At 47.9% G+C, this 15,303-nt stretch overlaps 6 protein-coding genes across 6 annotated transcripts; 4 read left to right on the forward strand and 2 right to left on the reverse strand.

Moving 5' to 3' along the window:
- Nucleotides 1–155: 155 nt before the first annotated feature.
- Nucleotides 156–2,186, forward strand: AtWU_03809 (fumarylacetoacetate (FAA) hydrolase family protein; the record flags this gene model as incomplete). The annotated part of the gene is made up of 3 exons (XM_035498920.1): nucleotides 156–248; nucleotides 308–750; nucleotides 809–2,186. 3 exons carry the CDS (start codon nucleotides 156–158, stop codon nucleotides 2,184–2,186), a joined length of 1,914 nt encoding a protein of 637 aa, XP_035354813.1.
- Nucleotides 2,187–2,428: 242 nt separating this feature from the next.
- Nucleotides 2,429–3,576, reverse strand: AtWU_03810 (FAD binding monooxygenase; the record flags this gene model as incomplete). The annotated part of the gene is made up of 3 exons (XM_035498921.1): nucleotides 2,429–2,872; nucleotides 2,933–3,252; nucleotides 3,354–3,576. The coding sequence occupies 3 exons, from the start codon at nucleotides 3,574–3,576 to the stop codon at nucleotides 2,429–2,431; spliced, it is 987 nt and encodes a 328-aa protein (XP_035354814.1).
- Nucleotides 3,577–5,773: 2,197 nt separating this feature from the next.
- On the forward strand, nucleotides 5,774–6,900 carry AtWU_03811 (terpenoid synthase; the record flags this gene model as incomplete). The annotated part of the gene is made up of 3 exons (XM_035498922.1): nucleotides 5,774–6,112; nucleotides 6,166–6,518; nucleotides 6,573–6,900. The coding sequence occupies 3 exons, from the start codon at nucleotides 5,774–5,776 to the stop codon at nucleotides 6,898–6,900; spliced, it is 1,020 nt and encodes a 339-aa protein (XP_035354815.1).
- A 759-nt stretch (nucleotides 6,901–7,659) lies between these two features.
- On the forward strand, nucleotides 7,660–8,897 carry AtWU_03812 (FPP/GGPP synthase family protein; the record flags this gene model as incomplete). Its single annotated transcript, XM_035498923.1, has 3 exons — nucleotides 7,660–8,048; nucleotides 8,118–8,423; nucleotides 8,519–8,897. 3 exons carry the CDS (start codon nucleotides 7,660–7,662, stop codon nucleotides 8,895–8,897), a joined length of 1,074 nt encoding a protein of 357 aa, XP_035354816.1.
- Nucleotides 8,898–9,699: 802 nt separating this feature from the next.
- On the forward strand, nucleotides 9,700–10,564 carry AtWU_03813 (atmA protein; the record flags this gene model as incomplete). The annotated part of the gene is made up of 2 exons (XM_035498924.1): nucleotides 9,700–9,761; nucleotides 9,832–10,564. 2 exons carry the CDS (start codon nucleotides 9,700–9,702, stop codon nucleotides 10,562–10,564), a joined length of 795 nt encoding a protein of 264 aa, XP_035354817.1.
- Nucleotides 10,565–12,909: 2,345 nt separating this feature from the next.
- On the reverse strand, nucleotides 12,910–14,145 carry AtWU_03814 (NAD dependent epimerase/dehydratase; the record flags this gene model as incomplete). The annotated part of the gene is made up of 4 exons (XM_035498925.1): nucleotides 12,910–13,515; nucleotides 13,564–13,711; nucleotides 13,766–14,010; nucleotides 14,059–14,145. The coding sequence occupies 4 exons, from the start codon at nucleotides 14,143–14,145 to the stop codon at nucleotides 12,910–12,912; spliced, it is 1,086 nt and encodes a 361-aa protein (XP_035354818.1).
- Nucleotides 14,146–15,303: the final 1,158 nt, after the last annotated feature.

Here is a 15,303-nt window from a genome sequence, read left to right on the forward strand (position 1 = left end):
GGTTTCTCACACACTCTTTTGACAGTCAATTCTCGGATTCCAACCGCAAGTCATTCATTTATGTCTCATGATACCTGAATAATACTGATTTTCTTAATCCTACTTTCGTTTAAATTCGCCTCGTTCAGTACTGCTGAACTGAGTCAATCGCTGTCATGATGGGTCACCTGCTGATGCGAGGATGGATCCTCGCCTCGTTATTGCTGCAAGCGAGCGTCGCCATGACAGTGGCTGTTGAGCCAGCAGCTGTGACTTCTACTACTACTTCATCTGCTATCACACATAGGCAGCATCACTGGTCCTATAGCTCAAGGTCCTTGCCCAGCCGCAGGCCTTGCACACAGAGTTCTTCATCTTCTGTTCCTTCTTCGAAGGCAGCAACACCCACCCCATCAATCATCGTGGTGCCCTCGTCCAGCCCAGTCCCCTCACCCTCTGCTCCATCAGTGAGGGAGTCGCCAACTCCCAGCTCAAGGCCGGTACCAAGTCGCTCGGCGGCTTCCCACCCGCATTGGAGCTATGTATCCCGGCCTTTGCCCCAGCGAAGCCAGTGCTCGGCGTCTTCCGGAGCTATCACGAGCTCTTCACTCCCTGTTTCCATATACTCTCAGAGCACATCCAGCGCAGTCCCTGCCTCAACTACTGTTTGGACCAGACTTCCCCAGATGAGTCTTTCCACGTCCTTGTCGGCTGCACCTGTCACCGATTCTTCCATGCTGCAGTGGACCACATCGGCAGTTCTCTCTACTCGTACGGCCACAATTACTGCATGCCCATCCACACTCCCGGACTGTCCTGCGCGCTCCAGAACCACCTCTGTGACCACAGAGACCATTGTGGTGTCCACCACAATATGCCCGGTCACCGAGGCCGCTGGGATGACTCGGACGGATTCTGTCTCGTCGACAGTAACGGACAGTGCTGCCAACAAGGGTCATGGTAGTGGTGGATTGGACTTCACAACCTCCACGGTTTTCAGCACTCGCACTGCTACGGTAACTGCGTGCCCTTCCTCGGTAACAAACTGCCCGCTCAAGTCGAAAACAACCTATGTGACTACCGAGACCTTGGTAGTCTCTACCACTGTGTGCCCCGTAGCTGACAGCACTGGTAGCAGTGGTGCCATGATTACCGACACCGCACATCCTCCTTCGGCTACCGTGGCTGTTGGTAACAGCGGGGGTAGCATGGGTGATTCTGATATTACCACTTCGACGATCTTGGGCACTCGTATCATTACCGTGACTGCATGTTCTTCTGTGACAAATTGTCCCTTGAGGTCAAAGACAACTTATGCGAGCACGGAGACGCTGGTTGTCGGCACAACTGTGTACTCAGTCCCCAAGAACACAAGCACGGCGAATGGTTCTCTGCCATCCGCCACAGGAGTATCTGAGGTCGGACCATCGCTCACCACTTCTACCATACTGAGCACCCGCATTGCAACAGTCGCGGGCTGCAATGAAGATAACTGCAGTGGCTCTCCACCCGGAGGCGGTTATGCCACGTCGGAGACCTTCGTTGTAGCAACGACCGTCTTCACCGTATATCCAGATCACACATCCGTTCCGGCCGAAGGTGTTGATGCTGTGACTGTTCCTACGACTTCTGTTGCAAGCCACCAAGCTAGCAACTCAGCCGGTAGCACCCCTAATTTTGTGTCATCTGGATCGCACCCCATCTCTGCTGGCGACACTACCTCTCAGGGTACAGGCTCAAGCGCAGGCTTAAGCGCGGGCATGGGTGCGGAATCAGATGTGGGCTCTGCTGCAGACTCCAGCGCAGTGTCCAATGCCAGTTCAGGTGCAGACAGAGATGCAGTCTACACCACTACGATTACTGTCGAATCATGCTCCAATGACGGAACCTGTACCGAATACGGCACTACCATCACAATGGCCCAGACCTCCAACGTTGCTCAGGCCACTGTGTCTGCCTCCCCGTATTCGTACACCCCATACTCAGGGTCACGGTCAGGATGGAACCAGACTGCTCCCGCCTCTTCAGCACATGTGTGGCCCCAGAGCAGTCACCAAGCTGGCATGAGCACAGCCGTGACTACTGGCACAACAAGCGCAAGCGCAGTTAGTGCGTTGTATACCGGGGCTGCTTCTGCAGGTTTTCAATGGTCGTTGCCGCAGGTGGTTGGAACGGCGATGGTGTTGTTTTGGATTACTGTCGTGTAGTTGTGGGTAAACGTATAGACTGTATGTTGCCTCGAGAATCTATTGTGCTCTGTTACGATTGGTATCCCTCCTGTATGATTTGATGTGCTACCATCGAGGCAACATGGCGTGACATACATAAGTATTGTCTTGTCATATTTAACATAGTGAAAACAAGTGTATGGGATTAGACATAGAGTGAAAGCTGTACTGGTATATGCACAGACACCCACTAGATGACCAAGCAAAGTACGGACCAGAAATCATACACCCCGGTACCAGTAAATAGCAACCGCCAGCAAAAGAGTGAACAACATGGCATGATGATACCCTACACTAGTCTTGTTCATCTTCCATCCAGGCCCGTCCCTTTCTGGCAACGGTAGAAAATTGATTGCGGGACTACCCCGAATAGTCGTGGTTCCTACGCGTGCCGGAACATCCGCCAGAAGAGGAACGATATATCGCCCAAGCACCCTATTCAGACACCCATCTCGTGCTTGGAAACGAGTCATATATCGTGAAGCGGTATAGATGCTCTTAGCACGGCTATAGCGTTTGGAATAGAACTCCTGAAGGAGTACCTGCACTTCCGAATCCGAGAGTCTCTGTCGTCTTGTCCGGAGTAGAGCTGCGTGCAGACAATTTGCCAGGACTACTGCATCTTCCATTGCCATATTGGCTCCTTGTCCAATGTTGGGTGTCATCTGCCATGGAATGTAAGCACAAGTCTCGAAGCCTGTGAAGCGCACCACGTGAAAACATACCTTATGAACACTATCGCCAATACAAACAATGCGGTTAAGGTACCAGGTCTGGAAGATGTTTTCCTCTAACGGCGTCATAGCAGCAAGCACTCGGGAGTCCCATACCTGACGGAAGGTAAGATCTTTCGTCAGGTGGAGATGAGCCAGTTTCTCACAGGTTTGCGCCGTGTACTCCGCACTGAAGCGGGGGTTGTCGGGATAAGTGTATCTTTGATCCATCTTTTTCAAGACGAACCAAAAAGCACGCTTATTCTTCCCAACAAGGATAATAAAGGTGAGGTTGTCATGAAACGCATTGACTTGATCTGCCACTTCCAGTCCTGGTACGCAGGATGATATGCCAAATATACAGCAGTATTCGGTTGTCATACCTTGAGAATGAATGAGCGAAGACATACGGTTATGGCCAAAGAATACCTACTACTCTTCTCAAGCTCGGTAACCCACCCAGGCCGGACCGTATCTGCTATCCTCCACATCTCTGAGCGCACCTTGCTATGGACGCCATCGGCGCCTACCACTAAGTCACCCGTATACGTCACACCGGTTTCGGTTATCACGTTGACGCGGCTTCCTACTGGACGAATTGCGGCAACTCGTTGGTTTGTGAGGATCTTTGATTGATCCGGGTATTGAGTGTGCATGATTTCGAGAAGCTTTTGGCGGTCGAAGAACGCAAGGGGGTAACCGAATCTGCAATCAGCGACCAGATTAGACCATTGTAACCTTATCTATATAAAGTAAGAAAAGAAAGTTGGTTGTACTGGTCATGGAGAAACTCCGGAAATGTACTTGAGAACGAGAATCCATCTGGAAAGGTGATGTGTGCTCGATAGAGGGGTTCGATAAGAGGCTCAATATGTTCGAATAGGGACAGTTGACTTAATATTCTACCCCCGTTGGGAAGTATCCCGATTGATGCACCCTCCTGCGGGCATATGTTGCTGCGTTTCTCGAGTACGATGTGGTCGATATTCACTCGTCGGAGGCAATGAGCTAGCGTGAGACCGGCAATCCCCCCTCCCACAATTATGACCGTAAATTGAGAAGCGGTCATATCTGAGCTAGTCAAATAGTATAATGAGTACAATATAGATGCTGAGAATGTAGTGCACCTGGCTTGCTTTAGGTGTGGGGATGTGATTACATATTGTGCCTGGGTCCATGGATTATCAAGGGAAATATAATGATGCGTAGTAGTAGTGGGTCAGAACAGTAAATTGGAAGAACCAATATTATCCCATCTCGTAAGTCACCCGGCGAATCTGATAAGAGCATTGCTTCTGAGCGATGTCTGGCTACAAAAGTAAGTTTTACATTTATTTACTGGGCCGATTGGCGTTCTCATCTCTACGCAGGCGTGTTAGGATTCGAAAAGCATACTGGTTGATGTACCTGCAGGACATAGCATAACGAGATAGACATCGGATCTAGTGATACCTCTATTTGCTATAAGTCTAACTACACAAAACACTGGGTGCATGGTGATACCCGACTCTGAGGAGATCCGATCCCTAATTTTCCGTGCGGATTTCGGTGGTTGGGCATTTAATCATATTAACAAGCCCAATCTACCATGTAAGTGTGAATTGGTCAGGATCAGAACAAACCAGATCAGCAGAGCCGGTTGGGCTTCTTTTACTTCGGTTGATTGGAATGATTGTCGCACTCTATATACGAACTTGTAGCAAGATAGAGTGTCGGAGTTTGGTTCCCCCGGGGGCAGATTGCCTCGCTTCATCAAGCATTTCCTAGCCGTACGCCGTGGTACTTACAAGTAGCGCCCGAGTTACACCATAAACGTTTAAGGCAGGTAGAGTGGAATTTCCATAGGGCTTACAATGTCTGATGTAGAAAGCACGATCACATCACATGCGACGGGTACTCTCGTAATCTCTTTCATGAAAGCGTTGTTACTCGGTGCTAGCTGCCAAAATTTCCGTTTGGTCAGAAGTCTCTGGAGTATGTGCGTAGTCGGATTGGGAATCTGGCGACATACTGCTGGCCATGGATACGGACGGCTAACATGTTTGCTGCCATTCATGATGTGGCGTTCGCCGGCGCCGTATGACGAAAGCTGCATTGAAGTATTTAACAAATATGTTGCTACCAGAAAGCTGCCCCGAAAAGTTGATGGAATATATCTGGGGCACGTGCTAAGACTTTTGTTTGGAATCTTGTTAAGACTTTGGTTTGGAATCTTGTTAAGACTTTGGTTTGGAATCTTCCGTGAATTCTAAAATTGCACCAGGAGTTTCCTTAGCTCTACAAGGGGAGTGTAAATATTGCACAAAGTAGACACAGTGGCTTAATAATTATAGTAATGGGCCGCTATCGAAAAAAATGATAGCGATGGCTTTGGTATTGTGTGATTTGATTGTGCGATCACCATGATGTGAATTAAGATCAAATACCTAAGATATAAAGCCAAAGAAACTTACCCGGGTTAATAATTGCCTCTGCAGCGTATAACACTAGGGACTGAATTATCGAGGAAGCATATAGAAGTGGGGCAGTAGTCAAAAGCTGTAATTGCACTAAGTGAATCTGGACATGTAATGCAGCCGCCAAAGCGCAGCAACTTTCATGATAAGCCCGATGTAACCAGTTAATTGGGCGTCTTTTGGATACCTAGCCTCTGCGGAGTTGCTGATTTGTTTGTCAGAAGACAAGGACCTTCTTGACTTTTTAGCGAGCTAACAGCCAAGTTACACTCGAGGGATAACTTCATTCATATATCTACCCTGTACGTCCCGTGGCTACCATATGATTCTAGTTCGAATACCCAACCATATACCATCTAGTCAATTGAATTATATGGAGACTTCCCCATCCTCCAATATGGCTCTCACCATGGAGCGCCTCCAGCACCATCTTCCGCATACTTCGCTGGTTTTTCTTGCCTTACTGGCCGTTCCGATAACCGCGCTAATATGGGATCGCATATTGAACCCACTCCCAACAACAAAGCGGGCCTGGCTTGTTGGCAAAAAGCAGCCATCTCGGTTCACTTCTTTAGAATGCCCCTACAGCTATATCCGTCAGATCTATGGTAAACACCACTGGGCCCCATTCGTCGACAAGCTGGCGCCCAATCTCAAGTTGGAAGACCCGCCAAAGTACCAGATAATCCTCGAGATCATGGACGGCATTCATCTCTGCTTAATCTTGGTTGATGATGTAAGTATAGTGGCCTTGGAAAAACCTGGACTTAGAGCTAATCACCCTATCAGATATCGGACGGGAGTAACTTTCGCAAGGGTCATCCCGCTGCGCACAAGATTTACGGTCCTTCAGAGACTGCGAACCGTGCCTACTACCGCGTGACGCAACTTTTGAACCGGACCGTCCACGAATTCCCTCGTCTTGCACCCTTTCTAATGCAGTGTCTGGAGGAGATCCTGGAAGGCCAAGATATGTCCCTTGTTTGGCGAAGGGATGGCCTTGCCAGCTTTCCAGCGGCTCCAAAGGAACGGGATGAGGCATATCGTAGAATGGCGTCGCTGAAGACAGGTGCATTGTTTCGCTTGCTTGGTCAGCTGGTATTAGAGGATCGGTCCATGGATACTACCATGACTACGGTGGCGTATGTGCAAACATACCCGAATAGTGGGACCTGGCTGACGAAATTTCTACACAGGTGGTGCTCACAGCTGCAAAATGATTGCAAGAATGTGTATTCGACCGATTATGCGAAAGCGAAAGGTGCACTGGCAGAGGACCTGCGCAACGGCGAGCTCTCATTTCCTATAGTGGTGGCATTGGACGCTCCTCAGGGTCATCTGGTAGCGCGTGCCTTGGAATACGGCTCACCCTATAATATCCGTAATGCTTTACGGGTCATCCAGAGAGAGGACGTGCGTAGCGCCTGTTTGTGGGATTTGAAGAAATCGAGTGCCTCTGTGAAGGACTGGCTGGAAGTATGGGGTCGGAAGGAGAAAATGGATGTCAAAAGTGTGAAGGCATAACCGGATATTCAGATAGACGCATATGTTACCTAGTGGCGGGATTTGTTGCATTACTCCTGATTTGAGACCAACTCATGCTTCTTCCTCTATGAAATTCCCATTACTACTTCACATAAGCTTTGCACTGACGCACAAGCATAAGGCATGTACAACAAGGCGAGGTTGTGCTGTATAGCCATTCCACATGTTGATTGGCAGCGTTTTCACAATCAGAATTTAGCTATCCCACTAACTAGCTGGACACAATGACCATTTTCTTGTTCTATGGAGACGGGTCAGGGAGCTGAACGGAGTAATTTTATCAAAACATTTTTCCTTTCTCCGGCCACCCAAGCGACCTGGTCGTGTTTTGAACTGGCAAACATACTGTTAACCACCTAAGAGGGACATAAGATTGCGAAGCAGTTTGCCACTCACTTTCGCAAAGCTGATATGGTACCTACTGCTCTTTAGATAGCCCGTCATATGAAGAGGTGTCATTTGCGATGTTTTGCTGACTAGACGTGCTTTTTAAGTTGCTAATTCGCTGATGACAATGGACCAGCAAAGCCATGCCGGGCCGTGCGGTGACAGCAAAACACGTAGCAAAAGGACATACAACCGTATCACATGAGGCTCACAAAAAACTCGTGCTCTTGAATGTTGGTACATAGAAGTGGTAGTGCCTGTTTTTCGGGAGCTCGTATTTAACTTTCTGGTAACTTCTTCTTCATGAAGACCTGAGCTATTTAGCGCCTTTGACCTCTAAGAAGCGCAAATATGCTGGGATTCCCAATGTTCAACCCAGCTACGCCTGATGTCTGGAAGATGAATACCCCTTACTTTCCATTTGTTACACCGGGGTTATTTCCTGCCTCAGCACCCTCATCGCCCACCAACGTCGATGCCGAAGCTGCCAGTTCCCAACAGTCGGAAGCAAGCTATCTGGATAAGGAGAAAGTCGGTCCGATGTTCCCTGCTCGTGAAAAACCACTGTCTGATACACAGAAACAGATTGTTCGAGGGCCACTTGATTATCTTCTCAAATCCCCTGGAAAAGACATTCGTCGGAAATTCATTCAGGCGTTCAATGAATGGCTGCGCATTCCTGAGGACAAGTTGAATATTATCACGGAAATTGTTGGATTGCTTCACACGGCCTCCCTTCTGTATGTTCTCTTCAGCTTCCACCTAAACCGAGATAACATTATCTTGAGAGCCCACTGACCCCTTAATAGAATCGACGATATTCAGGACAATTCCAAGCTTCGACGCGGCCTCCCAGTGGCCCATAGCATATTTGGTATTGCGCAGACAATTAACTCTGCCAATTATGCGTACTTTCTAGCCCAGGAAAGGCTCCGCGAACTGAATCATCCTGAAGCGTACGAAATATACACAGAGGAACTGCTTCGTCTGCACCGCGGTCAAGGTATGGACTTGTACTGGCGGGACTGCCTAACCTGTCCCACAGAGGAGGACTATATTGAGATGATCGCCAACAAGACTGGTGGCCTATTTCGACTGGCGATTAAGCTTATGCAGTTGGAAAGCGAAACGAAAAGGCACGTATTACAAACATATATCCATCACAGATCTTGTAGCTCTTCTTGTTACACTGCAGACTGACTTTGTGCAGCAATGTAATTGAACTAGCAGACTTGTTGGGCGTGATCTTTCAGATTCGGGATGATTACCAAAACTTACAGAGTGGACTATACACCAAGAACAAGGGATTTTGCGAGGATTTGACGGAGGGGAAATTTTCCTTTTTGATTATCCACAGTATTAACAGTAACCCGAACAATCACCATCTGCTGAATATACTACGGCAGCGGAGTGAGGACGATTCGGTGAAGAAGTACGCTGTTGAGTATATCGACTCGACGGGGAGTTTTGATTACTGCCGGGAACGGCTCACTTCCTTATTGAAAGAGGCGGATCAAATGGTTAAGAAGTTGGAAAATGAGGCGGGACAATCAAAGGGGATCTACGATATTCTGAGCTTTCTGTCGTGAACTTTTTGAGGCGATCAGGCTGGACATCATGTTATTCTGCAGTTGACCGAGACAAATTGAACTACATACATCCTTGAAACCTGGCGTCTATATACAGGCAGGTGCCCTACCCTATATAAGACTTCAAAATCATTGGAAGTCGTTCCAAGAATATATAATATCAGTACGCGGTCTGCATAGCGCAGAAAATATATGTGCATGAAGACTATTAGCCTCATGCAAGTGCATTGCGAAAGGAACCTACCTTGTTGCCTGTCCGCAACCACTTGACCATTTTACGCTCTTAGCATGAAACCGCAGCTTAAATGCGAACTTTACTGGGATAGTTAAAAAGATATTAGTGTACCAATGCTTTCAGCACTCTATTTCTCCTACTGGCATGGAGGATAGTACCCGGCCCACTCCAGCTGGCAATATATAATTAGTCCTGATACAGAGCAACCTTCCCTCACCTTTATGACACTTTATTATCCGATAATTGGGTGTTTTTTTTTTACCGATCCCTCCACCGCCTTCGAATATGCTGTCTACAGCGAGAGTTCTCCACTATGCCTTATTTGTGCTAAGTGTATACAAAATCTATTTCTGCCTCTTAAATGACCTGTTTGAACCTTACCTCGAAGCTGTTGCAGTTGGTCACGTAACCGGGTATCCAAGGAGTCCTCTTGTATCCACAAATACGGGGATAGACCTTCTGGACAGGTTCTTTGGGATAGCTATCATGACCATGTGGCCTGTTTGCCAAGGAAATACCATGGCAGTGTCTTTGCTCGCTTTGAGCATTAGTGGGGGCTTCATAGCCATGTTCAGCATCATTGCATTACAGACGTGCCAGACGCACTCATTCACACGCGGCGTAACAAAGTAAGCACTCAACACCAAAGCAAGCACGCCAAGGACGAACAACGGATAATAGCTAACATGTGTCACCTAGGATCCTTTTCTTCGGGCTCGCACACCTAGTCTGCGGCTTTGGAGTATTTGCACCTCTCTGCTTCACTCTGATAGGCACTCCCCTGTCTAGCTTTTCATTCACGTCACATCGAAGCAGTCGCCCAAGCCCCACAGCATATGCCCAGAGCATAATCCCCGGAATTTCTATCAGCTACATCCTCCCAATCATGATAATGGCTCTTCCCTGCCCGACCATAATTTCCCCAGAGACCAAACAACAAGCCATCCTCTTCTGGCACAGATGGCCATTCTACTTGCCCGTGATCATGTCCATCCACCACGCCATATGTGGTCGATTTCGGAATATCCAGTTGGGCCCAAAAATCGCAGCCCGGCGCGGAACGCAACTCGTGTATCGATTTGGATTCCTGTGTTCTTACCTATGCCACATTACCTCGGTTGCTATTGTGATTGCGTCTTATATTCCCGGTGCAATCCCGCGCGCGAGTCTTTCATTTGGCGAGGAGGTAGGTGATAAGCTCATCATGGTGATAGAGCGGGGGATGACCGACATTTTGAAATGGGATTATGCCATGGCGGCTGCGTCAGCGATGGTATGGGCTTTAGATGCTCGTATCAAAAGGTTCCGGGCGAAAGGCAAGCAACTTAGTCGGGATGATTACCTTCAGATGTGCTGGGACGTGTTTGTTGGGAGTGTGATGGACGGACCGTGCAGCGTCGCGTTGAGAATCAGTTTGGGTATGGATGAATAGATACTCCGAATTGGAGGATCGCGGGTCAATAGAGGGGCTCGATTTTCGCAGGGCAGGTTTGAAATTCTTGTTGACGTGTCTGTGAGATCGGTTTGTCTTGCGACGAGTGACTGGCTTTGGTCTCGGTTACATTGGTTTTGACACATGTTGCAGGTTACGGAATAGGGTTGGAGAGTAGGGGCGCAGTGCGCAAAAATGTGGAGCACAGCAGACTACACATGGATTCACATATGCTTGACTCACTTCAATTTATACCCAATTGTCTGTAGAGGTGCGTGCTTCGGGCGGTTTTGAAACTATGATGATGCATGCTTATTCTGCATGCATATGTCGGGTTGGTATCTAGCCTACTAGGTTATCAGTCATTCTGGGTGCTTATTAATTTGATTGAGTTACCACAGGGACTGTTTCAAATTAACCAACAATTCTCTTCCATGTGGTTCACCACCTGTAGTTGAGAAAGCATTGTCGAAGACATCAATAGCTTAGGTACATGGATGTTGATGCCACTGTCTACATGGGCAACGCTGAAATTGACTAATTGAATTTGAAAGGCAGCAGAGATAGAATTGCCGCATAAGTAAGCAAAAGATACGAGAAGCTCTTGGTTATCTAGGCCAATGCGCTTTAGGAGGATCTGGTACATCCCTTCTGCTTTTCTGTCAAGAAAAGATCGGGTTTTGCTGAGGGAGATACCGCTCCATCTATGGCCTAAGGCACCAACAATTACATAACATACCAAGCACCAGCCTCAAACGCGACTTTATAAATCGAATAAGTGTCTCCAGAGAATTTGCCGTGAGCCGGAGGGCCAAAATTTAGCGTGAACTTGTCTCGGCGAGAACTCGGGATGGAGCGTTGGAACAGAGTATTCCTGGTGAGGCGTGCTCTCATATATTCCGGCGTTCTCTTCGAAATACTCGAACTCCGTCGGGCAATACTCATGGAGATGTGCAATATTGTGCTGCGTGGTGTCTATATTTAACCTTCCTAGCTTCTGAAAGATTCAGCAACATAGCAGAGTTTTGAGAGTCTTCAAGGCCCAGTTAGACGTTGTTAATTCCCCGGATGGGGAACCATCGGTGTTACGCTGGAATGCGTAGCGCAGCACTGCACCGATCTTGGTGGCTTGCATCGCCATGGTACGAATCTCGTGCTGACGTACATCATCAAAAACACGACTGTGAGCCCAGAATTCATCCCAAAAGTAACCGATCATGCGATCACGGCACGTATAACTGTGCCAGCCGCTGAGATCCATGTAACCAGTGGATAGTAGTAGAGTGTCCAGTTCCATGCCAAACGGCAGTACCTTAGTTAATGACCAATCGACAATACCACTAATCTCAAAGTTGTCCTTGCTGATCAGGATGTTTGTTTGGGAGAGGTCGTTGTGAGTCAGGACCTGCACATATTCTTGACTGAACAGATTTGGAAGACTGAATTCAAGTTCCGAGATTGTAGTGGAGGGGAGTATGAGAGGTGAAGAGTTGCTTATTTTCCTAAGCCGGCGATAGATAGCATCTCGACAGTTTGCCGACACCGTAGGACCTACTGGCTGTGGATTCAATCAACACCGAGCGAAGTATCTAGAGAGCATTACTATTTATGATCGCTTTATCCATTTCCGCCAATGGCAGCATAGTATCATCGTAGGGAATGGTTTGAGAGATGAGCTAATCACCTAGCAAGATGTTTGACAAAGCACATGTATCTGGCTTCCTCTTTGGGGCTCAACTCAGTTTCGGTGCCGAATAACTGTATGCAAGGACTACCTGATAAACAGGCCATCGTATAAACAAGCAAGGGTGGATTTGAACCTGGCAATTTGCCGTGAAAAGTAGCTTCTGGTACCAGATCGCCGTGGATGAATCTTGCCAGCTCAATGACTGTTTGGCCCAAGGCAGACTCTGGTTGTCGGAAAGACACGATCAAATCTGGTCGCTCATCTGAGCTATCTGTGCAAAGGACTGTGTAGCTCAGCGACCCCGGAATGTCGACTTCTCGAACAGTGGAAGCACCTGTGATCCTACGAGCGTGGTCGTCGCAGTATAACCGGGTCGGGAATTGACGAGTTTCGAAGAACCTATCGACGGTTTGTTTGAGCCCAAGACCGCTCCTCCGTCACCGTTTTAGAAGTCATGTTTTGGGTACTTGGCTTGAGGAACTGTGCAGGATGCTCTGCTGCAGCAATGTGAAAACTCATCACCTGCGCGATCGGGCCCTTTGTTGACAGAGTGGCTTCCATTAATCACGTGGGTGCCGCATGTCAAAATACATCACAACATGAGAAAGCAATTTGATTTTATTGATAAGTTGGTAGTGATCTTGAAGGCTACGATACATTAGTCGGGCAAAACGTTGTGCTGAATCATAGACTGCACCGCGTCTCTCACACTCTCCTCTAAACCGATGTATCCCCACTGACTACCCTTTCCCTTCGAGAGTATATCTAAGCTAAGTCGCGTATCCCAACCGGTGGGGTGTATTCCCTTGGGCAGCACCTTATCCGGTGTACCAGCTGGAACCTTTTTGCGCAGTTGAGGGAAATGCTTTCGGATAGTATTCACGACCAACTGTGGCGTAATGAGCCCTGAGACAAGCACGATACGCTGCCCTCCAGCAGCGGGATTGGTAAGAGCATCTACATGGCTCCTAGCCACGTCGCGCACGTCGACAAAGTGATAGTATGGCAACTGCACATCCTCAATTTTGACATGAGTCCCGTCGATAAAACTAGCAATCGCAAAATAATTGCTTTCGTTGATTGATCCCTCCCCTGGGGTTGGATGGATCATCGGTCCGGTGACGATAAGAGGGTTGATGACAGTGAGGTCGAAATTGGGACTATTTGCCTGCATGAAATCCCAGGCTTTACGCTCGGCTTGGGTTTTGGATACATTGTAACCCAACACAGGGTCGTTACGGTCGATTGCTTGTTGTGTAGTTACCTAGAGTTCCATGAGTAGGGGAATTGCCGATCACAATCTGAGACGAACTGGATTCCAGCTTTTCTCGGTATATGGGTTTCCTTCTCGACACATGTCCTCGAAGGAATCGAGTACGGAAACACCGCTGCCTAAAAGGACAATCCTTTTGAGCGTGTTTCCACCGTGTTGGTGAGCGCTTTCCAGGATTTGAGTCGTTCTGCAAGTGCGAATCAGCTATTGCATCATGGTTGCGCAAATAGTTCTTACTTACCCCTTAACTGCCGGATCGATCAAATCTTTCTGAAAATCCTTGAAGTCAAACTTGAATGGCGATGCCGCATGGATAACATAATCAAAGGGAGATTCGGTCTCCTCAAACAAGGTGCTGAATGGTTTCTGTGAGGTGAAATCCGACACGATCACAAAATCAACCTTCCCTTTCCATTCGGGGTGAGCGTTGATCACATCGTCGGCTTTGGCTTGAGATCGCACTGTCGCGGTTACTGCGTAGCCACGCTAAGGTTTTCAGCTACTACACGTTGCTAGCAAGTCGGACTCACTCACCTCAAGGAGTAGGGAGAGGATATGGGATGCTACAAACCCATTTGCCCCAGCCAGAAAGACGCGTTGGCCACGAGTTGACGATACCATGATGGCTAGTACTTTGGAGACAGTTATGTCCGATCATACTGGTACTTATACTAGCCTGTAGATATCAGCCAGAATATATCCTGACTGCTACTTACCCTCAAATGTCTTTTGGCTGTCTATAAGTCTCATCATTATGTCATGTTTCTTTGGGTTTGGGAGATGCACCATGGAAGGAGCGCCCGATGTGTTAAAGTCAAACATGATCAGGTTTCGGGCAAAAGTTCATTGGTGACCTATCTCGATCTATTTTGTCTGACACAAGAAAAAGTACCCTCAACCAGTTTTTAATGTTCCACGTCTCGTTTGTCAGATGTTTATTGGAGTAGTGCCCGCAGATGGTCAGAAGTTGTCCCCTCTTCATAGAAAAAGGCTGCCAGGGAAGCATTTAGGTGCACCATCTTTCTGATCTATTATTACTCTTTCGGCTATCCATTCTCATTCGATAACAGACACAATTCCCATACACGCGGTCGCGAGCTACCACTGCCCCTAGCTGGCTCGTTTTCTCCCACTCCGCACAGTTGCGGGTGATGTTCGAGAAGGTCACCGTTCAATCTACAAAGAAATTGCCTAGGCTTCATAAGAAGTTCTTTTCATTTTATCGCTATTAGTCGCCTCATTAGTCTCTTTTTGTCTATGTAAGTGTATTCAGTATCGCGTACGACACTACGCGGCCTATTGTCGGTATATACGGCTAACCGATGGAAGTGGTTATCTAATATCCAGCATTCAAATACATCAAAAGGCACCCAGACTGGCGCCAAACACTTGCATTGACAGAAAGACAATAGTACAGGCCGAATGACATGCCCCTTCTTAACATATTGGAGTAAATGGTGATCTAAATCACCCCTAGCCAGTAGCTTTTAGTGGAAACAAGTCCTTGTCCAATTGGGCCACAAGACTTCAACCGGGAGGGACTGAACTTTAAACACTTCTCATCGCATCCGGCTAAATTTCATGGAATAGATGAATGGACATGGGCGCAAAGTATGACTGCAGACAATACTTAGTACCCCGAAGGAAGGCTATAGTGAGGACCCATTGTACCTATCTCGGCAGTTGTCGGCGCTCTGCATTGCCGTTGTTACATGCACTAAATTCTGCAGGATGCTAAGCGAGGACTTCATGAACGACTAGTCCAATGTCCAGCCAATG

Source organism: Aspergillus tubingensis (assembly GCF_013340325.1).
Source record: "Aspergillus tubingensis WU-2223L DNA, scaffold_6, whole genome shotgun sequence".
Lineage (NCBI taxonomy): Eukaryota > Fungi > Ascomycota > Eurotiomycetes > Eurotiales > Aspergillaceae > Aspergillus > Aspergillus tubingensis.